This window comes from Lissotriton vulgaris, chromosome 5 (genome assembly GCF_964263255.1).
Source record: "Lissotriton vulgaris chromosome 5, aLisVul1.2, whole genome shotgun sequence".
NCBI classification, from domain to species: domain Eukaryota; kingdom Metazoa; phylum Chordata; class Amphibia; order Caudata; family Salamandridae; genus Lissotriton; species Lissotriton vulgaris.
Window position 1 is genome coordinate 899,098,154 of NC_141693.1, and position 23,542 is coordinate 899,121,695.

The 23,542-nt window shown below is 47.4% G+C and overlaps 1 protein-coding gene across 2 annotated transcripts in view; it reads left to right on the forward strand.

Moving 5' to 3' along the window:
- The window catches only part of IDE (insulin degrading enzyme), a 996,582-nt gene that overhangs the window by 307,346 nt on the left and 665,694 nt on the right, over positions 1 to 23,542 (forward strand). For both annotated transcript variants that reach the window (XM_086922493.1, XM_086922494.1), the window contains exon 9: positions 9,186 to 9,266. In XM_086922493.1, the coding sequence (XP_086778619.1) occupies positions 9,186 to 9,266 (81 nt within the window). The remainder of the gene's footprint in view (positions 1 to 9,185; positions 9,267 to 23,542) is intronic.

Genomic DNA, 23,542 nt, shown 5'->3' on the forward strand with positions numbered 1-23,542 from the left:
ATTGTATTCCTATGCCATCCCCACCTCCGGCGGCTCCAGTACACATGCCACCAGAAGACTTGGGCAATTTTCATAATTTAAGAGAGAGCTGCTAAAATATTTGAAGTTCCTGTGCTTACAAAACAGGCAGACTGTTGTCTCTACGATTTCAAAGAGCCTGCTAAGAAGTAAGGGCTATCCCTATTATTGATTTTTATTTGGCAGGAGGGCCATAAAGCCATACAGAACCCAGCAACGGTTTCAGAAGTTATCCTAAAATTGGATAAAACATGCAAAGTTCCAGATGACCTGCCCACTTGCCTCATTGGCATCCTAAACCAGATTCAGTGGTATCCCAGGCAGCACAGTGTTGCTCTAAGAACCCCTCCACCCCGATTTCCTCTCCTCCAGGTAGAGGTGGTTGTTGACTTGATAATGACGGCAAACACTTCTCCACCGTGGTAGCCACCACAGTTAAGCAGCAAAGTATCTCGCAAATCTAGGCTGATATGACCACCACTAGCTTAAGCCAACTTGTGGGAGCGGCCGTTCTCCACAGACTAGGATGGCTGAAATCTATTTCCTTCTGTCCATGCCATTTGATAGCGAATCTTTGTTAAGCAAGCATGTGGATGATGCCCTACAATCTATCAAGGCTGACACGGATACTGCAAAGTCCCTTGTAACTCTTCAATATAGGAATCAGCCCTTTCAGGGAGCCAGAGGGACGTATTCCTTTGGAGGTGGTTACAAGCCTTACAGGCAACAATATCAGCTAAACCAAACTCAAACCGCCCAACTATGGTCAACAGCAGCAGTTTAGACCGCCACCAGCGGCTGCTTATAAATACTCAGCAAGAGGTACATTGGCTACCAGAGATTCTGACAGCAAACTATGACCTGAGAATAGTGTCGGCTACTCCTTTTCCTCACCCAGCCCACGTTGGAGGTCGAATTTCAAACAGTCTTCCTTAGTAGTCCAAGAAAACATCTGTCAAGTGGGTGCGCAATGTGAGCTCCCGACCACGCCGAACACCACCCACGGCCAGTTCTACTGCCGCTGAACATTCACCATCCTCCACACCGCCACAGGCGTCCCCCCACACGACGGACGCCAACACTACCAAAGCCCTGAAGTGCATCCTCCTCAACATGCGCCCCTGCACAGACATGCCGTAGAGATCTGAGACCTCCTCAACACCCTCCCGCCAGACGTTGCCTTCTTCACGGAAACCTGGGCCAATGCCTCCTCTGCCCGACATCGCCACTTCCATTCCCGACGTCTACAAGATCCAGAGGAAGGACCACCCCAACCACCCAGGAGGAGGACTCTCCATCGCACACAAGAGCGCCCTCCGACTCTCCGCCTCCACTTCAAGCGAATCTTTCGCCACCATCGAACACCTTCACTTTCAGATCTAGACCAGCACTAGAACCACTCTTCGCACATCCTCGCCTACATACCCCCCCGGATACTGCGTTTCGTTCGCCACTACTATTACTGAGCTCATCACACTAACGACTCGGTGGACTACATACTCATCGGAGATCTGAATTTGCACCTCGACAACCTCAGCAACCCCAACTTCTCCGCCACCCTGGACAACCTCGCCAACACCTGACTGAAACCGCTAGTCACCACACCTACCCATAAGGTAGGACACACCCTCCACCCTATCTTCGCAGGTGGGAACATCCGCTTCAGGCGCACCATGCAGCCCCTCTGGACGGACCACCACTGCGTACACTTTCTTCCAACACCTCCAACACTCTCAAACCCACTACTCGCCCTCCTCAAAGGAACTGGAGCAAGGCAACAGAGTAGCACCTCAACTCCACCCTCAGCCGCAACCCCCCCCCCCCCCCCTTCCCCCCACCTCGACTAACGCTATCTCTGCAGCCAAGGAAGTACACTACTGGATCACCAACTGCGCAGACAAGCTCGCACCCCTTTGCACCACTGACCGATAACACCCCCTGAAGGCCACCTAGTTCACCACCAATCTCCAAGAAGCCAGATGCTCTTGCAGACCTCTGGAAAAACAATGGAGAAACAGCAAAACCACAGAAGACCTGACCACCTACAAGAACGCCATTACAGACTACCACCAACACATAAGATCCACAAAGAAGCCCTTCATCCAGAACATAATCCTCACCAACTCCAGCAACTCAAAGGAACTTTTCAACATCATCCAGCAATTCCCCAAGTCCCACAGCTAAGCCACAGACGTCACACCCTCCTCTACAACAAGCTCAGCTCCTACTTCCACCTGAAAATCAAAGCCCTCTATGACCACTTCAGTGAGCAGACTCCAGAAATCGCCCTACCCTCCAGCGACGACAGCCAGCCCACCATCACCACCTGGACCCTGTTCCCCACCAAAGATACCACCACGACCATGAAGAGCACCCACTCAGGAGCCCCCACAAACCCCTGCCCTCCGCACATCTTCCACAGAGCCGCCGCCATAGTGCACCAGCTACGATGTGCCATCAATTCCCCCTTCGAATCCGGCACTTTCTCAGAAACGCGCAGAAGTCAAGCTTCACCTCAAGAAACACTCTGCAGACCTGACTGACCTGAAGAACTAGCAACTCCTCTCTCTCCTTCCCTTCGCAGCCAAAGTTACTGAGAAGATCGTCAGCGCCCATCTGACAAACTTCATCGAAGAGAACTCCATCCTCTAGCCCTCTCAATCCGGATTCCGCGGCACCCACAGCACCAAGATTGCCCTCCTCGCTGCCACAGACGACATCCGCACGCTCCTCGCCCAAGGCCACCCCGCAGCTCTCATCCTACTTTACCTCTCCGCAGCCTTCAACACCGTCTCCCACAGCACCCTCGTAGCGAGACTCCACGACGCAGGAATACAGGGAACCGCCCTCGACTGGCTCAGCTCCTTCTTCGCCGGCAGAACCCAAAGGATCAGACTCCTGCCTTTCCTCTCCAAACCCACAGAGATCAACTGCGTAGTATCCCAAGGATCATCGCTCAGTCCCATGTTCTTCGATATCTACATGGCCCCCCTCGCCGCCATCGTCCGACAGCATAGACTCAGCATTGTATCCCACGCCGACGAAACCCAGCTCATCCTCTCCCTCACGAAGGACCCAGAAACCACCAGACTCTGCTTCCAAGAAGGAATGAAAGACAACGCAGCTTGGATGAGCAGCAGCTGTCAAACTCAACTTGGAGAAGACATAAGTCCTAGTCCTGCGACCCTCCCACTCTGCATGGGCCAACTCCTGGTGGCCCGCTGCCCTTGGCACCCTCATGGACCACGCCCGGAACCTTGGCATCATACTCTACTCCTCCCTCACCATGACCCAACAGATCAACGCCGTCTCCTCTATCTGCTTAAACATCCTCTGCAAGACCTTCAAGTGGATCCCCCCACCCTCGCCCCCGAAGCCAGAAAGACCGTCACCCACGCACTCATAACAAGCAGGCTGGACTACGGAAACGTTCTCTACGCTGTAATCAACAAATCCCTGCTACACAAACAACAGACCATCAAGAACACCGCTGCCAGACTCGTCCTCGGCATCCCACGACATGAGTACATCATCCAACACCTGCGAGACCTCCACTGGCTCCCCATCAAGAAGAGAGTAACCTTCAAGCTACTCGCCCACGCCTACAAATCCCGCCACAACATCGGACCCAAATACCTCAAGGAAAGTCTCCTTCCATGTACCCAAAAGGAACCACCGCTCTGCCGACCTCGCCCTGGCATAAACGCTGCGCATCCACAGAACCAGAGCGGGTGGAAGAGCCTTCTCCTACATCGCGGCCAAAGTCTTGAACGAGCTCCCAGTCAACATTAGACTCTCCCCTACTCTGCACACCTTCAGGAAGAGCCTCAAGCCCTGGCTCCTCAGCTGACCGGAGCTGCCCCCCCAAGCCCCCTCCCGCTCCCCCCAACACACACACACAGCACCTTGAGACCATCACGGGTGAGTAGCTCGCTTCAGAACCCCTGATTGATTGATCTTCAGGAGGCCTACTTCCACAATATGATACACGCAAATCACTGCAAATACCTCTGTTCCCAAGTAGCCGGCACACACTTGAAGATCAAGGTCCTTCCATTCAGGCTAAAATCTGCCCCCATCATTTTAAAAGATGCTAGCCCCAGTCCCTGCCCATCTCAGACAACAAGGTGTCCAAATGTGTCCATACGTGGACGATTGACTCATAAAAACTCCTACATTTCAACAGTCGGCAACAACCACATCCATCTGCCTCGCAGTATGCAATTCACCCGGCCTAACTATCTGCTACCAGAAATATCACTTGCATTCCACAACAACTTTAACGTTCTTGGGAGCAGTCTTGGACACCATGCTGAACAAAGCATTTCCATCACAGGACAGACAAGTAAAGATTCGGCAACTAGCTCACAGACTGTCCACTAAAACTATTGTTTCTGTACAGATCTACTAATCATTCTTGGGAATTAATTCTTCCTGCATCCACCTTGTTCTAAATGGTCGGCTACAAATGCGTCCACTTCAGGAGGAACTGGACAAACCATGAATCCAGGCACACAGGTCCTTCGCCGATCTCATCCAAATAACTCCAACAATGAAAGTAACCATGTCTTGTTGGACACAGATTCCAAATCTGTCCAAAGGTTCTTATTCCTAACACAGATCCCAGACTAAATCTTATTAATAGATGTTTCCCTGGAAAGTTGGGGTGCCAACCTCCGGGACTTTCATATATGCGGCACATGAAATTCAGATGACGCATAGCTCGCCATCATTAAACTGGAACTGAAGGCAATCTCATTAACACTGAAATAATTTCTCACCAAGACACAACACTCGGCTGTACTCCTATGCACATACAATACCACAAGTATGTTTTGTCTCATCCAGCAGGTGGAACAAGCTCACAAGTTCAGTCTTGTGAGGCCCAACACATCTGGGCTCTTCAACATCAGATATCGCTCAAAGCAGAACATGTGCCAGGAGTTTCCAACACTCGCTGAGGAGGACCTGTATCTCTTACCACGAGTGAGTACTACACCAGCACATGCAGACAATCTTTTCCACCAGTTGGGCAAGCTCAACCTGGATCTATTTTCTATGAAAGAGAACAAACAATGCCCACTATTGGCAAGCTGGTATCCCCAACAGTGAAAGTGGGGAAATGCATTTTTGCTGAGATGGTTAGAAGTCTATGCTTATGTTTTCCCCTGATCCTGTTGATTCCATGAGTGCTTAACAAACTAAAGAGAGCCCTGCAAACTTCTCCTCATACCACCTAAAGGGCCCAGGCAGTTCTGGTGCACAGAGCTCGTGCTCCTCTCAGAACAACCTCATATTCAACTCTAATACCAACATTGCTTGCCATGAATCTGGGCCAGGTCAGTCATCCCAATCCGACTTCACTCCACTTATTGGTCTGGCTCCTAAGTTCCAGCAGTTCTTCAACATAGACATTTCTGTAGACTGCAGAGAATTGCTGGCCAAAGCAAGAGCAGACACAATGTACAGAACCTACAAAATGCTTTTGGTGTGCAGAATCTAACATCCACCGTCTCACCTCACAGCTGGAGCAAATCCTCCCATATCTGCTCCACCTAGCAAGATCTAGTTTGACTCATTCTTCCATCAGAGTGCATCTGGCAGCAATCTCCAGGTTTCAGCTATCCAGTAATACGCCTTCTCTATGTTCTAATCTTATTGTAAAACAGTTTCTCAAAGGCCTATTCCAGACTGTTTCTCCAGTATAAAATCCTCCACCATTGTGGTACCTCAATGTTGTACTGGGATAGCTATTGAAAAAACCATTGGAGCCCATTGACCGGGCGAAATTAAATACCTTATGTGGAAAACTGCACTTCTAGTGGCTTTACAATCTACCAAAAGAATAAGTGGCATTCACACCTTTACCATTAAGGAACTTCTCCTTCAGTTCATGTCGGACAGTTTTTATACTTGGTACCAATCCTAAGTTTATTCCCAAAGTGTAGTCAGACTTCCATGTGAACAAGCCAGTGGTTTTACTAACATTCTTTTATGAGTCCTCAAACAGTTGCAGAAAATCTCTCCCCTCTCTAGATGTCAACCGGTCTAAATGTTGACCGACAAAAATCCATAAAATCTGTAAAGCCTATCAACTGCTTCTAGCTTACGGTGGCGTCAGAAAAAGTCTCCCTGTAACAAAACAGACCATCTCCAGAAATAGAGCAAATTTGACAAGTTAACAAGATTTAAAGGCATTTTTATTGCTCATTCACTTTGTGAACAATAAAGATGTTAAATCTTGCTATTTTGTCGCATTTCATCTACTTTCAGAGACAAGAGGTCAAAAGTCATTTTTTCTTCCTACTCACCTGAAATGACGAGTAGGACCTAAAAATAGCTCACCCTAATTGAATCTGGCTTGCAACTGTGAGCGGGCAAGTGGATTTTTGGAGCCCTGATAGTCAGTGGAACCAGTCTCAGGGTCAGTTGACTGATTTAGTGTTGGTAGATCGCCGCATTCATCTCTCTCTCTGCAGTGGTAGAACCCACAAAATGTATCCAAAGGGCGACCCTTTCTCGACCCTATTCCACAGACCGTGCTAACCGCAGATGCATCGCTCACTCGTTGGGGCGATCACCTACAGCATCACACAATCCAAGGGTTATGAAGTCTAAAGTACAAAAGCCTCCAGATAAATGATCTAGAGCTACTAGCAGTGTTTCTAGCGCTCAGGGCTTTTCAAACTCCCCTCATAGGCAAAGCAATCCTAATTCGCACTGACAACATGACCACGATGTACTTTATACAGAAACAATCCGGGACACTCTCTCCAACTATCACGCCTAGCACAAGCCATTTGGAAATGGGCTATACACCACAAATGTATCTCCTAGCAGAACGTCTTCCAGAGTAAATATTCAGATTGCAGACCTTCTCAGCAAACAGACACAGCAAATCCATGAGTGGGAACTTCATCCCCAGATTCTCCTCCCCTACTTTCAGAAATGGGGATTTCCTCACATAGACATGTTCCCCACAGCAGAAAACTCAAAATGCCCAAGCTTCGCCTCCAGGTTCCCACACCTACTGTCCAAAGGCAATGCCCTATGGGTGAACTGGTCAGGGATATTTGCTTACGCTTTTCTGTCTCTCCCACTCATTCCCTTAGTAGTTCGGAAGCTCAGACAAACATCCCTCAAACTGATTCTCATAGCTCCCACATGAGCACGTCACCCTTATTTCACCACTCAGCTGGAGCTCTCAGTAGTTCCACACCAAAAGCTGTATCTCAACTCCAGTCTCCTCACTCGGAGCCATGGAGAAATCAGGCATCCGAAGCCCAAAGAACTCAACATAGCGATTTGACTCTTGATGTCATAGTCTGGTTATTTACAATTACCGCCAGAGTGTATGAATATCCTAAAAGAGGCTATAACGCCTACTACTAGGGCATGTTATGCAGCAAAATGGATACAATTTGTTATCTTTTGCAACAATAACATTATCAATCCTCTTGATGCTTCAGTGAAAAACATCATCTTACATTTACAGCAATCTCGACTAGCATATACATCTATTCGATTGTATCTAGAAGCAGTAGCTGCATACTTAAAAAACAGACAACACTTATCTCCATTCAGAGTACCAGTGATTAAAGCCTTTATGGAGGCAAACCTAGTCCTTACTAGGCTAATGGGCCCACCTATTGAACCAATGCACAGGTGTCAATTACAGTTCCTCTCATGGAAGGTCGCTTTTCTCATTGCAATCACTTTACTAAGGAGAGTCGTGAACTTCAGGCATTAACTATTCAAGACCCTTTCTTTCAGCTTCACAAAAACAAAGTGGTTCTTCGAACCAATCCCAAATTTCTTCCAAAGTAGTTTCTGCTATTCATATCAGTCAATCAGTTGAGTTAACTGTGTTCTTTCCTCAACCTGCTCCTGTAGCAGAATGAGCTCTACACACACACTAGATGTTAGAAGAGCTCTACTATATTATGTAGAAAGAACAAAAGAATTTTGCAAGACAAAACAGCATTTTGTTGCTTTTTTGCCACCACACAAAGGCAATCCCATATCTAAATTGGGCATAGCTGGGTGTATTGTGAAATGTATCCAGACATGTTAGGTTAAAGCGATAAGAACTCTAATAATATCCCCTAAAGTGCATTCCACTTGCATAATAGGGGCTACCATGGCTTTCTTAGGGAATATTCCCTTAGCTGACATATGTAAGGCAGCAAAATGGTCTACACCGCACACATTCACCAAGCACTACTGTGTAGATGTGTTAGCGAGGCAGCAAGCTAATGTAGGCCAGGCAGTACTTAAACACGTTTTCATGCAACTGCAACAGCTACAGGTTAGCCATCACTTTGGAAGTATACTGCTATATAGTCTATGCAAAGCATGTGATCTACAGCTCCCATGCTTCGAACGGATAATGTTACTTACCCAGTAAGCATCTGTTCTTAGCATGTAGAGCTGTAGATTCACATGTTCCCACCCGCCTCCCCGGGTACCTATAGTTGTTGCAGTTTCTTACTTTACATACATATGCATGGAGATCTCTATTCTACACTTACTAACTCCATTCTCACCCTCTGCGGGAAAACAATCTAACAGTGGATTCGATGCCCATGCACACTATCACCGAAAGGAGGAGTCACCTTACCCGGTGACTGGAAAGACTTCTCCGAAGAAAAACAACTTTTAAACAACCGGACCCAACACTAGATGGCAGGAGTATGCAAAGCATGTGAATCTACAGCTCTACATGCTAGAAACAGATGCTTACTGGGTAAGTAACATGATCCTTTCTCGTCAACAAGGAGATTTTCCCCCAGTAGCTGCACGCAGATGCTTTTTTTGCTAAGAAGAAGCAACAGTCTGTATAGCGGATGTGCCTTGCACTTTTACCTTGATATAACTGTGCCACTAGGCTCTACTGAGAGGGTTGGCAATGCTGTACTCTAGTGTACCTTTTAGGTGTTGGTTCATTTCAACAAGCTCATTTTCATACATCTTGACAAAGATATAATAATGAATGGATTCATGATTGTTTTAATAGTTATTTCAAAGACTGTAATTCATATAGAACATAGTTACCTGGATGTTTCTTCATTTTGGCTAACATTGACATATATGTGTGTGTGTAAATATTGTCAAATTGTTGGGAGTATAAACGATTTGAACACATTTCCCATTGTTTCATCTTTTAGGATTTAAATGCTGTAGCTTTCAGATTTAAAGACAAGGAACGCCCCAGAGGATATACTTCAAAGATAGCAGGATTATTACATGTACGTATCTACGAAAAACCAATGAAATTACCTTTGTAATTCTTTGTAAAGTATAGGACAAGCAGTGATCTTATGTGGTGTATCCACCAGACCTTCTTCAAATTACTTTGTGAACGAGCAAAATATGTAGATCAAGGTGAGTTACAAATTCATAGTCCATCTGCTTACTTGCTTGTTGGGTAGTGCGTTCTTATTTTCTTGTTATGTGTCTGAATCAGGACTGCTGGTGGATAATAGGCAGTTCCTTCCTCATTTCACAACCAGGCTTTTTGCAACTGAGAAGAAAAGCCCTGCTTCTCCATTGTCTGTAAGGTTGTCCAGTAAAATCTGGCAGATTTGCTTAACCCCTTTGCTGCTAGACCCCCCCTCCCCCAGGTGCTAAGCCTTTTTTGGGCTATTTGGGGTAGTTCACGCTTATGTCCCTGTACCTTTTTTTCCACAAAGTATCCACACCAAATTTGCATCCTTTTCTTCCAACATCTTGAGGATTCTAAAGGTACCCAGGCTTTTGGATTCTGCTGGAGAGGACCCAGAAATTAACCAAATTACAGCAACAACAACCAATTCTATGGGGAAACAGTTCTGCTGAATAAAGCGTCTTTTTTTTAACCTGCAAATGGTATGAGCGAAGGGTTTGTTGTGCTGAAATGACCATCTTCTCCGCTTTCAGGGACAGGAAGACTTTTGTCAGAAAACCAAATTTTTTACACAGTTTTGGTTTACTGGGATATAGCCTATTTTTGCAATTTTTTGTGCCCTCAATTTCCTTCCAGTTAGTGGTAGAATTAGGTCCCGGAAATCTATACATTTCTGAAAACTAGATTAAATCTTGAATTTAGCAAGGGGTCATTTGTGTAGATCCTTCAAGGTTTGTTTATAGAAACTAACTGTTGACAATAAAGAATATTGAAATTGAGTTGAAAAAAACACCATTTGTGCCAACATTTTCACCTGTTATTTCTTGTAAGTATGACCAATTTCTGTAAAGCAATATACCGTTAAATCTGCTGGGCCCTTCTGGTTGCTGGGATATATAGGACGTATAGGTTCACCAAGAACCCAAGTAATCCAGAGCCAATAACTGAGTAGCGTCTTGCAATGGTTTTTCATTTGGTACTGTTTATATAGTAGTTCATTTTTAAAATATAAAGAGTGAAATAAGGTACCAAGGAAACTTATATATTTCCGAAATGGGAACAAAATGTAGAGTTTAGAAGCAGTGGTTATTTGCAGATCTCCAAAATTGTGGGTACCCCTACAAGCATGTGAATTAGAGGTCATTTTTCAAAATGACTGCTTTTTTACAAATGGTCTTATATTTGGAAGACAGAAATTCAAAGAAATTCAATTGGTAATAAGACTTCTTCTACTATTCTGTGGTCCCCATAGTCTCCTGATAAAAATGTTACCTCACTTATGTGGGTAGGCCTAGTGCCTGCGACAGTAAACGGGTCAACACGCAACCTTGACGCATCACATTTTCCAGTGAAAACTGACCCTTTCTTTTCAATGTGCTGAGCTGTGGATTTTGGACCCCAGGTCTGCTGGCACCTAGGGAAACCTAGCAAACGTATACATTTTTGAAAACTGGATACCCAAGGGAAACCCAGGATGGGGTGACTTGTGTGGCTCTCACCAGGTTCTGTTACCCAGAATCCTTTGCTCACATTTCTGTGATGGAAAGTTCTAGAATTTGCAGGGATCCACACACTTCCAGCCACCCAGTGTCCCCCAAAGTCTTCTGACTTGTGTGGGTAGGACTAGTACCCGCAATAGGAAACGGCCCAAAATACAACGTGGACACATTACATTTTTCCTGTGAAAACTAACCGTTTTGTCGCAATGTGCCTAGTTGTGGATTTTTGACCCTAGCTCTGCCGGCACCTAAGGAAACCTAACAAACCTATACATTTTTTCAAACTAGATCTCCTATGGAATCCAGGATGAGGTGACTTGTGTGGCTCTCACCAGGATCTGCTAGCCAGTATCCTTTGCAAACCTCAATCAAAAAAAAAAGGGAAATTCATTTTTCTCACATTTTTGTGATGGAAAGTTCTGGAATCTGTGTGAATCCAAAAACTTTCACCCACCCAGCATTCCCCAAAGTCTCACCATAAAAATGATACCTCACTTGTGTGGGTAGGTCTAGTTGCCACGACCGGGATCGGCCCAAAACGTACTGTGTGGACTTCAAAAGTTTAGATTACAAAAAGACTTTATTTTGTGAGGGAGTCAACTGCGTTTTGAATCCCAGTCTCAGCGACCACCTACAGAAACCTACCAATCCCGGACATTTCCAAAAACTAGACACCCGAAGGAGTCCAGGGAGGTGTGACTAGCGTGGATCCCCCAATGTTTTCCTTCCAAGAATCCCCTACAAACCATTAGTTTAGCTGAAAAAATCAAAATTTTTCTCACATTTCGTTGTTGGAAAGTTTTCGGATCACCGATGTGACGCAAATTTCCTACCACCCATCATAACAGTTCTCTCTATAAAAATGGTACCTAACTTGTGTGGATGGACCAAGAACCCGTGGCATTGAAGGGCCCAAAACCTACTGCGGAGACACCAAAATTATTTATCACAAAGCGACCTGGTTTTGCAAGGGGTGCACCTGCGTTTATGGTCCCGGGCTCGGTGGCCATCTAGGGAAACCTCCCAAACCCACACATTTCTGAATAGGTGGCAGATCAGGGGCTATTCCCCCATCTGCCTCCTTGGGGGGCAGAAATGCTGTGGTGATTTTTTGAGGGGTGGGGTTATTGGCATGCCCATTGTGGGCAGCCCCCAACCCTGAATTTAGAAAAAATAATCCCTGTTGCCTAGTTTGCTTTCTGCCTGCCTCCCTGGAGGGGGGGGTGGGGGGGGGGGTTAGATGAGGACTATTGCCCCCATCTGCCTCCTGGGGGGAGCAGAAAAGCTGTGGCATTTTTTGGGGGTTTGGGGGCATTGGCATGCCCATTCTGGGCAGCTCAAACCCCCTACATATTAAAAAAGAATACTCCCCGGTGCCTAGTGAGCCTGCTCCTCCCGGGAGTCCGGTCAGGGGCTACTGCCCCAATATGCCTCCTGATTGGGCAGGAAGACCGTGGCATTTTGTTTTGGCGGGGGGGCATCGGCATACTCATTCTGGGTAGCCCCCACCCCTGAACTTTGAAAAAAATAATGCATGGTGCCTAGTGGGCCATTGCCCCCATCTGCTGCCCGGGAGGGGGGATGGGGGGGGGGGGGGGGGGCAGAAAGACTGTGGAACTTTTTTTCGGTCTGGGTATGGCATGCCCATTCTGGGAAGTCCCCACCCCTACGTGTAAAAAAATAAGAATAATCCCTGGTGCCTATTGGGCTTTCTGCCCATATGGCAGATAAGGGGCTATTGCCGGGGGGGGGGGGCAGAAAGACACTGGCAATTTTTTGGGAGGGTGGGGACATTGGAAGGCCCATTCTGGGCAGCCCCAACCCTTAGATATAAATAAAGAAAATACAAATCCCTGGTGTCTAGTGGGCGATTGCCCCAATCTGCCTCCTGAGGGGGGGATAGAAGAGGCAGAAAGACATTTGTTTTTATTGGAGGGAGGGGGTCATTGGCATGCCCAGAAAGGGCATCCCCACCCCTGACCATGAAAATAAAAAAAAGAATCCCTGGCGTCTGCCCGTCCCCTGGAAGGGGCAGATTGGGGGCAACTGCCCCATCTGCCAGACTGATCATGCCAGTTTTCTGGGGGGGTGGGGCAAAGACCCTTGCCCAAGGGGCCGCTCCCCCCTCCCTGGTGCCTAGTTGGTGGATCTGTGCTTGGTGATCGAGCTCTTGGGGCGATCCCCAAGCAGGGAGCCACCAGGGAAGGGTATCATTGGAAAGGGGTGATTCTCCAGTATTGGGGTGTCTTTCATAGATTCACATGCCTGAATCATTCCCCGTCGTCGGAGTGACGGGGAATGATTCATGCATGTGAATCTATGAAAGACACCAATACTGTAGAACCACAGATTACAGGTAAGTAACTATTGTCCTTCTCCAGTATTGGGGTGCCTTTCATAGATTCACATGCCTGAATCATTCTCCGTCACTCGGACGACGGGGAATGATTCAGGCATGTGAATCTATGAAAGACACCAATACTGGAGAACCACAGATTACAGGTAAGTAACTATTGTTCTTCTCCACTTTCCAACAATACCCCTCCCATGAACTTTGCTGCTTCGGGGGCTTATATAGCTCCATGTGCACCGAAACAATGAAACAAACTAAGTTTCATATTCATTTTCAATGTAATGACTGCAGCATGCCATGCGCGCAATCATCATTACATTGAAACAAAAAAAAAAGCCTCCAGAGGATGGGGATGCTCTACCCCACCTCTCGAGGCAAAACATTTTTTTTAAAAAGGAAATCCCTCTGCGGTATGCAGCAGAGGGATGTTGTGCCCCTGTGCACATGACGGAATGGTTCCGTCATGAGCCCAGGAACACGGGTGCTCATGACGGAACCATTCCGTCATGAGCACCGAAAGGGACCCTTTTAAGATGCCTTACAGTCTTTAGACAGTTCTGCCCATTCTTGGCCAGATTAATGCATAAACTATTTGAGATTATCAAGGAGGAGACAGATTTGCTTCTGGACAAGGACACTTTTATCCCTAGTTGCTGAAAGTATATGCCTCTTCTGCTAAGGAGATGCACAATGATCTAAACGTCAAATGTGCCTTGCGCTTTACCTTAATATAACTATACCTATTCATTTTACCGATTTTAAAGTTTTTTCATTTTCTCGAGGCAATGATGCTGGCACAGGGATCAGATGGGTAAGCTTATGCATTTGGTGTTGCTACCCATTGCATATGTCTGGATCTTCCGAAGGTATACCAACTCTGACGGGGCATATGGGGAAGGATAGACTTAACTTTTATGGAGACTTTCTCATGCCTAGTTTTTTCCCATTAGTAACACTCTCAAGGACACCCACGCCATTATCTGTGTAGGAAGGTGGATATCTGACTATGGTTACCCCCAACTTTTTGCCTCGTGTTAGCTGGTTTTCGACTTAGTTGGCCTGGGATCCTGCTATTCAGGGCCCCAGGCTATATGCTCTCTCCTTAAAATGGACTCCATGTACCTTAGGTACATACCTAATTGGATATTGCGTCACCTTATCAGCCCCTGTATAGTGTACCTTAGGTACCCAGGGCATAGGTGCACCCAAGGCCTACCAGGGGCTGCAGCATGTATTATACCACCCCTGGCTGGCCATCCATATTGACACAACTGGCTGATCACTCAGCTGGAGCAAGTTCGTGTAATCACCCCTTGATTAGGTGTAGTATCCCTACACCTACTATATATATAGACACATAGTTACCTATAAGCCACTCCTATGGCAGGCCTTAACAATCCTGGAGGCAGAGTGCTTGGTAATATGTGAGATGGTGCTCTAGCATGAGCTGAGCCTGTCTGCAGCTTTCGGAACCATGTCCTTATAGCTGTTCTATGATATTGCCATACCATATACTTTTAAGTGCATTATAATCCTCGCGGTTAATGCTAACTTTGGTTTGGCTTTATCAAAACATGTCGTGTAAGGTGTCATACACTTTGGAATACTACCCCCTCGCCAATTCTGGCCACGGGGGTAGCATTCCACCCATCTAGGGGGAGAAGACATGTTAAGTACAACAATCCCGGTTAAAGTTAACCAGAGCCCCAGCATCACAAAATGGATGCTGCTGCCACAGACACAAGTCTGACCTCCTGCTGCTGGGAGTCCTTCCAGTCACGGAGGTTTGGACAATAGGTTTCCTGCTTGGGGAGGTGCGAGCACCACCCCAGACAGGAGGATGGTATTGGGACAGGGAGGGCTGAATAGATTGAGACACTGCCTGGAGCACACTAGGTGCTTCATGCATACCCCAGTTCAAACCGGTTGCTGGGGCACTCCAGCCCCAGCTCTGGTGCGAAACTGGACAAAGGAAAGGGGGTGTAACCACCCCCCTTCCTGGTCCCACCCACAGGAGGGACCTAGAAACTAAACCAGCCCCCTCTAGTTGTATAAAGGTAGGAGCTGACCCAGGAGACTTTAGATTAATCCTGGAATTGACTTAAACGAAACTCTGGACCCTTCGACATTCACCTGAGCTGAAGACTGAAGAAATCTCCCTTGTGGCCAAGGAGGGACCACCCTGGCAATCTGGAACTTCCCCAGCTTTCACCAGCGCAGGTAAACGCATCTGCTTTAAGAACGAGTGAAACTGAGCAAATGAGCACGATTGTTTGCGAGGACAGCACACTTATTGTATGTTTCTTCCTACGCTTTTTTCTAGTTCCACCCACTTTAAATCAGTTTTGACACTGTTGGGAATACCATCACAGTTCGGAGCCATGACCCAATGTTGAAGGTAGGCTAATAGTGGTGAGGGAGTAGAGGAGGTGTTGAGCCCTCAAGAAACTCGAGTAGTGACGATTGTTCCCTTTCTCTCTTGTAGTTGTAATTTGGTCCTGAAGAGAACCCTACCAACTACAGGGTTCGAAACGCGTCGACCAGGTCCCGGGTCATTCCCTTGATTGCGTTACAATAATTATGATGAACTAGCGCAAAGACAGTCTTGCTTTTTTACAATCTGAACCATCGAAAGCTAGAAAAAGCAAAAACGAAAATTCATTAATTTGAAAAAAAGTTTATTTTTGACACTGGGACCAGTGTGTGTGTTTATATGTTTTTGGATGAATGGACGGCCACGAATGTGTTCGCATGTAAGTTGTTAACCCATTGTATATATCGTATTATTTGTTATTTGTTTTTTCATTTCATGGTTGTGTGTAAATATATGTACATAAAAAGCTTTGTATTCCCATGCAAAAAGATGCATAATTGAATAGATACAATACAAAAAAGAACAATTAAAAAAGTTGCAATTTGTAAAGCATGTGTCCATGTCAATGTCGTCCACACCAGTTAAAGAGTTTCTGTAATTAATTCCTCAGCACTGGATAGTGAGTTGTTTGGAGAAGTTTATATTGGCTCAGCCTTGCTGAGTTCAGGAGCCAAGACCCTTTTTGTTTCCTATACACCCTGGCAATCAGGCACCATCCAGCAACTCGACGGCTTGGTTTGTCCCCGTTCCCGCCGGAACCTGAGCACAGAGCCTGACAAGACCTCGACTCCCGGACCTCTCTGACCCCACTGCACGACTCCAGCACAGGGAGCCCAGTGGAAGGCGTCTGAACCCGTGGAACCAGGCAACTTGGAAAGTCTTCAACTTGCTAACAGCGCAGCTCCTGAGGGCTCCTCGAAGCTGTGCACTGGGGACTGAGACACCCCGACACCGAGCTCCACCTGCACCGAAGACAATCCCTCCACACTGCACGAGATCTGCGTGGGGCCCTTCTGCTTGTGCTCTGCTTGACACGTTGCCCGGTTGCTGGCCTGTTGGCTAGTAGCCTGTGGCGATGATCCTTTTGAAAATCCATCGCTGGTCTGGTTGCTCCAGACTGGCCCTCGCTTCCCTGAAAAGGTGAAGTACCTCAGACCCTCCTGGTCTGCACCAGAAGCCTTTTGTGTATTCTGCGTGGGTTGCCTTTTCTTAGGCTTGTTGGCTCCGATCTTGAAGTTGACCCCTTCATCTGCGAGAACCTTCGTGAGACAGCTCCTCTCCAGCACCTGGTCGTCCTCGACGCCTCCTGGTCCGCGTGGCTGCAAAGACAAGCTTCACGACCGCAACTGATTGCACCTCGACGACGTCTGGTTCCTTCCTGCTTCCACCCGGTCACTGGTTAGTGACCTAGACTCTGTCCCCTCTGCTTTCAGGTCTCCTTCAACTCCGATCCACCCTTGGATCCACCCGGACATCTTCCTCCTGGTCGCCTGCAGCATCTTCTTCCGAGGCTCCATAGGAATACACGAGAAAACCCGACACACTTTGACACCTATGCACCCCCAGCCCGTGGGTGAGGTAACACGAGTACTTCGGTGCTCCTGTAGGGATTGACTATCCTAATGTCCAGTTTTGTTAGTTGTGTAATCCTAGTTAGACCGGATGTGTCCTAAATCTTCAATTACTTTCCTTTTAAATACCCATTGAATTTCTATTGAGTCTCGTGTGAGTGTACTGACACTGCACGTGCCGCCTTTGGGCCTCCTACTCATAACCTAAGGGTCAGATAGTGTAGCCCCAGCGATGCCCTAGGCCTTCTCCTTTCCCGAGTTGTGGTTCTTATACCACTTACTTAGTATATGGTTTTACGCGCCCCTAGGGCCTAACTGTAAATTGTGCTATTTAAAGTATTTCTAAGTGTAACTTATGTGCTTTTGCCTCTGACCTCATAAAGAGTTCAGAGGAGTGTGTTAGTGAATAAATACATATATATTTTATATATATCCTGTGTGGTGTCCTTTCATTTGGTATTCAAGGGGTTACATATGGTAAAACAGCTTGTTTTACACGCCCTCAAGAGTCTTTTGCCTAAGACTGTTCTGTCCACGCTACCTCTAGGATAGCTGGTCTATAAGGTTGTCTTTACAACCATCACCATAAGGGTTGTTTGGACTGGTGCAAGGTGTTCACTAGAATAGTGAACATCATATAACAGGCCAACTTCTCACAATCTGGATAAAAAACAGGCTTATTACTTAAATTTCCAAGTAATTTTTGACCAGGGACCTTGTGTATTCGAGTAAGGAGAGTGTGTAGGGCATATTATATGTGCATGCTTTGATACCAGTACTCCGTTCTCTGATTAAACTGATTTTGAAGAACGTTCCAGTCTCTCCATTATAAACCTACCCACTCCAAAAAATGTGATCACCATAAAATTATATTTATGAAGCCAATTCATCCTGCAGACAATCTCTTCTTCAAGTTCACAGTAGCCTCTACCAATACCAGATCGTGGCCTTTATTTTTAGTTCGAGCTGTAGAAAGCAATGCGAAGCATTGCGTCCTAATGTTGCCCGCTTCCTGGGAATCTGAGACAGGGGTCAGGCACGCGCGGTGATTGGGGTCTGTGGACACGCACGTCCAGGCCGGCGCCGTGCACATCTCCTGTCTCACGCGGGAGAGACTCTTCTTTTCCATTAGTGGGGTCAATCTACTCCCCCATTTTACAGCTTGGCTCCCCACCCCTTGCATTTCAGGATGCTCTTTTCACCCCTCGTTTTCGGAAATGAACTCAGAGCCCCCTCTCCTATTTACTTTTCCCCTTCCATTACCCTTACCCGCAGCCTCGCACCCCTGGAGAGCAATTTTCGGCATTGGTGCTGGGCCCGGACGGGCTGCAGTGACTGGCTCAGGTCCGATGGGACTGAAGAAGAGGGGTGGTTCTGCTGGGTCCCCGCTCCCGACTCAGAACAATAGAGCCCGAGTAAAACCGTCTATAGCCGCCAGCCACCCAGCCGTGCCCACGAGAAGGCATGCGAGTGAGGGAACAGCTGAAAGTGCGGGCTCTGCCCCTGCCTCCCCCTCGGAGGCTTCAGCGTCGCCATCCCCCGTCTCACCTCCACTCCCACAACGCATCCTGAGCGCTGCTGGAATTCCAGAGAGAATGAGTTCAAGTTCCCCCGGTGAGATCACCGCGTCTGTGAGCCATCGCACCCCCTGCCGCGGGAGGAGAGGGGGAGGGGTCACTTAGAACCCGAGAGACTCTTTACATACAGTAAATTGAACAGAGCGCTCTGCACAAGGGGAGCGCATGGGCGACCGCCACCCACAAAAGCATGTGCCTGACTGAGGTGGGGAGGCAGGAACATCCAGGCAGACAAAGGGGGCACTCCCAGCTGCCCCGGGCACAAGGTACCTTCACTGGCTGGGCCACGGGGAGACCACCCCTCGAGCCAGCAGTCCTGCCGGGAGAGGAACGGGTCCATTGCGCAGCGCCGTATGGATGAGGGACTCACGTTGTCTCCCTTCATAATATCCCACATAACTAAGTCTTCCCCACTCACACACACGTGGAGTCCCCCGCCCTTACTTCAGGAGGTTCTGCAGCCTCTTGCTGGAGTCTCTTCTCACCAGGACCGTAGACATCTTCCGGACAGCAGCTTGGCGCTCGCTCCGGCCGGGACCTCTGCTCCAGGTGGTCTGGCCTGCAACCCTCTCCTCACAGCCTCCCTCCTGCTGGCTCCTTCCTCTCTCGGATTCAGGGAGTTGCGCGCCACCGAACATTCAGTACTGCGCAGGCGCGATTCAGCTGCTCCATGGGCTGTGAAGACTACACCTCCCATGGCACCCTGCGTTAGCCTACACTGAAGTAGCGAGGTGATGGCTGCGCACCGTTTCCACAGAAACGAAGACACATCTGTGGCCCCACCTCCCATCACAGAACGCACGGTGTACCTGGAAACAGAAGAGATGTTTCCGGTAACTCATCAAATCGTATCACCCAATCAAGAGTTAACGGCCACTTCGGTCCAAATGGCTACCGAAGCGTTTCTAAGGTGTACACGGGTACGTGTGGTGGTCCCTTCTGAAGTTACTGAGCGTCCCCCATACAAAGTGGTCTTTAGCTATGGCTGCACCTCTATATTTGCCCTCACAGTGTTATCTTACCCTTCTACATAATCCGACCACCACGTTCTAAATTGCATATATGTCTACCCAATCAAATGTGACCGTTTTGCCTCGAAGTGCGTACTCTGATTCAGGAATTATCTCCGTCGTAAGATTACAAGACTCGACCTCCCAGTTCATTCGCTGGTTTGCCCAGCTCTGCTAACAGTGACCCTCCCGGCGACTTGCATCCACCCTGCCCTTATAGAACTAGGATGCAGACATGTGACTGTCAGAACCGCACCACCTCCTGCTCTACCATACAGTGTACATGCACACAGCTCTGCTAGTTCACCTCTGTGCTGTTCAGTAGCACTCTGTACCTCTGCTCTCACAGTACAAGGTCCATCACACACAGCTCTGCCAGTGCATCTCCGTGTCGCCCAGAGCACTCAGTAACCTGGGCACCAGGGCACACAAACGCTGCTCTGCCAAAGTATCTCAATGACACTCCGCAAACATGACCTTCCAGGACTAGCAGACACTGCACTGCCAGGCCACCGAGCTTCTGCTCTACTGAGACAGACACACACACACACAGCTCTAACAAAACCTACTCACTCTTGCACACGCAGATACACAGACCACTCTGACAACACGCACGCACTCTCCCACACGCAGACACACAGTCCCTCACCCTCACACCCCCTCACCCTCACACCCCCTCACCCTCACACCCCCTTACCCTCACACACCCCCCTCACACACCCACTCACCCTCTCACCCCCTCACCCCTCACCCCCTCACCCTCTCACCCCCTCACCCCCACCCTCACACCCCGTCACAACCCCACACCCTCACCCTGACAACCCCATACACTCACCCCCCTCACCCTCACACACCCTCACCCACACACACCCTCACCCTCACCCTCACACACCCTCACCCTCACACACCCTCACCCTCTAACATAGCATAGCATAAGAAAACAAAACATAGGATAGCAAAACAAAACATAGCATAGCATACAGCATCTCTCCGTACCACCACAGCATCACTCAGGGGCACCACAACATTACTGCGCTACCACAGCATCACTGAACGCCACAGCATCACTTGTTGGCCATCACATCACTCAGCGCCACCACAGCATCAATTTGTGCAACCATTCAACAACACCTAGTTCAAATATGTTCTCTCAATGTTTCAAGCTTTATTACAAATGTAACAAAAATATGTTAATATTTCACTTCTGTTATTGGATTTTCGTCACAATAAAATACACTAAACATAATCTTCGCAAAAGTTATTTACAAAACTTTAAGCTATTGCCATTATAAATTTCTAGAACGTTTATTTAAGTATTAATTATTGAAAAAAAATTAAAAGCCATTGTTATTTGTAATATCAATACATATAAGTCACGTAAATACAAGACATATTGCATTACAAATGCTATAGGTGTCACATTTGCGAAAGTTATAACTATTGGCATTGTAAATGACAAAGCTATTTATTTCGCTATTTTCAAAAACAAAACATAAATAAAAAATTTGTAATTTACAATACCAATAGCTCAAACTTTCTTAATGCGAGACCTATTGCATTGCAAATGCTTGTTGTTCTGGCATTTGCACCCTTTGTTGACATTATCCCCACTGCAAGGTGTAATCTGCTCACAAAAATGAAAGATTACCTTTATATGGACGACTGGCTGATAGCTGCTTCTAGTTTCTTACGGCAGTGGAAAATGCCCAGCTGGTATACCAATAGCTTAAGATGTGCAAGATTTGTTGTACATTTTCAACAAAGACTCTTGACTACAGAAGGGCACATTTCAGGGGGCTATAAATGACACGTCTCCATGTGATGAGGAACCATCTCAGACTTGTGTGCTGCCCACTTCAAAGAAGTTAAATAAATGAGATTAGTAACACACATACAAGGTGGATTTGCCCTTGCAGTCAAAGCAACGGTTGATTCTGTCTCAAGGAAACCACCCTTGAGACCTAACAAATCAAATGCCTAGCCTTGTGAAGTGTTGTGTGGTGCGTCTCCCCTCGGGGTTCAAGGGCATCTTCATTGCCTTTAACAAAGCAATCTGTTCTTTCATCAACTAAGATGGACCTGTAATCTAAGAAAATGTCATAATGTCTGAAAACTGTTGACGACAAAGTATTTGAAGACTTTTTCTCATCGATGATAGTCAATAATACAATTATTGACCTAGTCAACAGTTATACAGTGCACAAAGGCTTCTTCGCCTTTGTTGATCACCATAGTGACATCCGTGATGTCATTGACAGCAAATCCATCATCAATTAGAATTATTCCCATATCACCTGCTCTCCGGTTTACTTGAGTCATACTATGTACACTATTACCTGCCCACACGTCACCTAGCAAGGTGCTAAAGAGTCCTCCCACAAAGGTTTTTGAGGCAGACACTGAAGGCAGCGATGAAAAGTCTGCTGATGAAGGATATTTTTGGCACAGCCCATTTTTAACTTGATTTATGCATCAAATGTTTAATGCAAGAAAATGAGCCACCCATGAGCAAGTAGCAATGAATTTATTAAAAACTCCATTAGTCTGATGATGGCGGATTAGTCTGCCAAGTGTCCTGCAATACTGCAGCTTAGATTAAACAACTCCGCAACGAATTCTACCTCAACCGAAACCCCTGCAACCACAACCACATCAGCCACCCCCACTACTCAACAACCACTGCCTTTATTACTGCTTCCTCTGCCAGTTTCATCACCTTTTCAGGACAATCCGGTTTCATGCAATAGACAAAGAAGTCATCTTTGAGGTTAATGTAATTACTATTTTGCAGATACCCAGAAAATGTAGAGCTACCACTATGTGCTTCTGCACTGGATGACATCACTGAGTTCCATGCTTAGATTGGAAGGGTGTCCTAGAGATCTGTTTTCCCTTCCTTTGTTAAGCCGACCAGGTAGTGGAGATGACTGCCCCGCCCCATTTTTGGTGGCAGGGTCGGACGGAAAATTTGTTTGCAAGAGAGTTGTGACCCCTCTCAGCCAGGGCCACCCCTCAGGTGGCCTGAGCTCAAGTGACCGCCCCCCTTCAGAATGCTCCATATTGTTTTAGAGGACTTTAGCCAATTTGGTAAAGACCAAAACTCTGCCTTTGGAACTATGAAATGGACTACCTCTGCACCAGACGCCCACGGCCTGAGCTCAGTGACCCACCAATCCAGCCAAGGTTCCCTAGCGTTTCTGAGCAAGATTATACCGTGGCCTGACCACTGCTGGACTCCAGGTCAACACCTACAGTCTGTGCACGATGAACCTCCCCCCTCCCAACCGTGACCTGCCCCAGTAAGCTGTTTTTTACACCAAAATACACCCCTGCACCCAGAGCCCCTGGGCCTTGGGGAGATCAACCAACGGTGTCCCAGTGCATCCCAACTTACCTATGTAGCTGTAGGTCTCCTTCGATCGGCCACTTGGCTTGAGCCTGCAGCTTTTTTCCGACTTCGAGATTGGGTGCCCGATGTTGTGTTGGCACTCTGCACCCGGCAGTCCCAGTGCCCCTGGAGGTGTAAGTTTGGTGCTCCCTTTTGCCCCCGTACTTACCTTTTACCGCCGGAGACTGGGTTATCAAACCGTGCTGCTTACCTGTAAGTAGTACCCCTTTGATTTCCCCCTTCCTCCATTGGATAACATTGGCACCACAGAGTTTGACCTCTGCATCCAACTGCCCCAGTGCCTCTTCTGGTGCAGTTTTGTCACTTACCTGAACCTTACCAGGTACTCATTTTTTTTTCTAGAAAC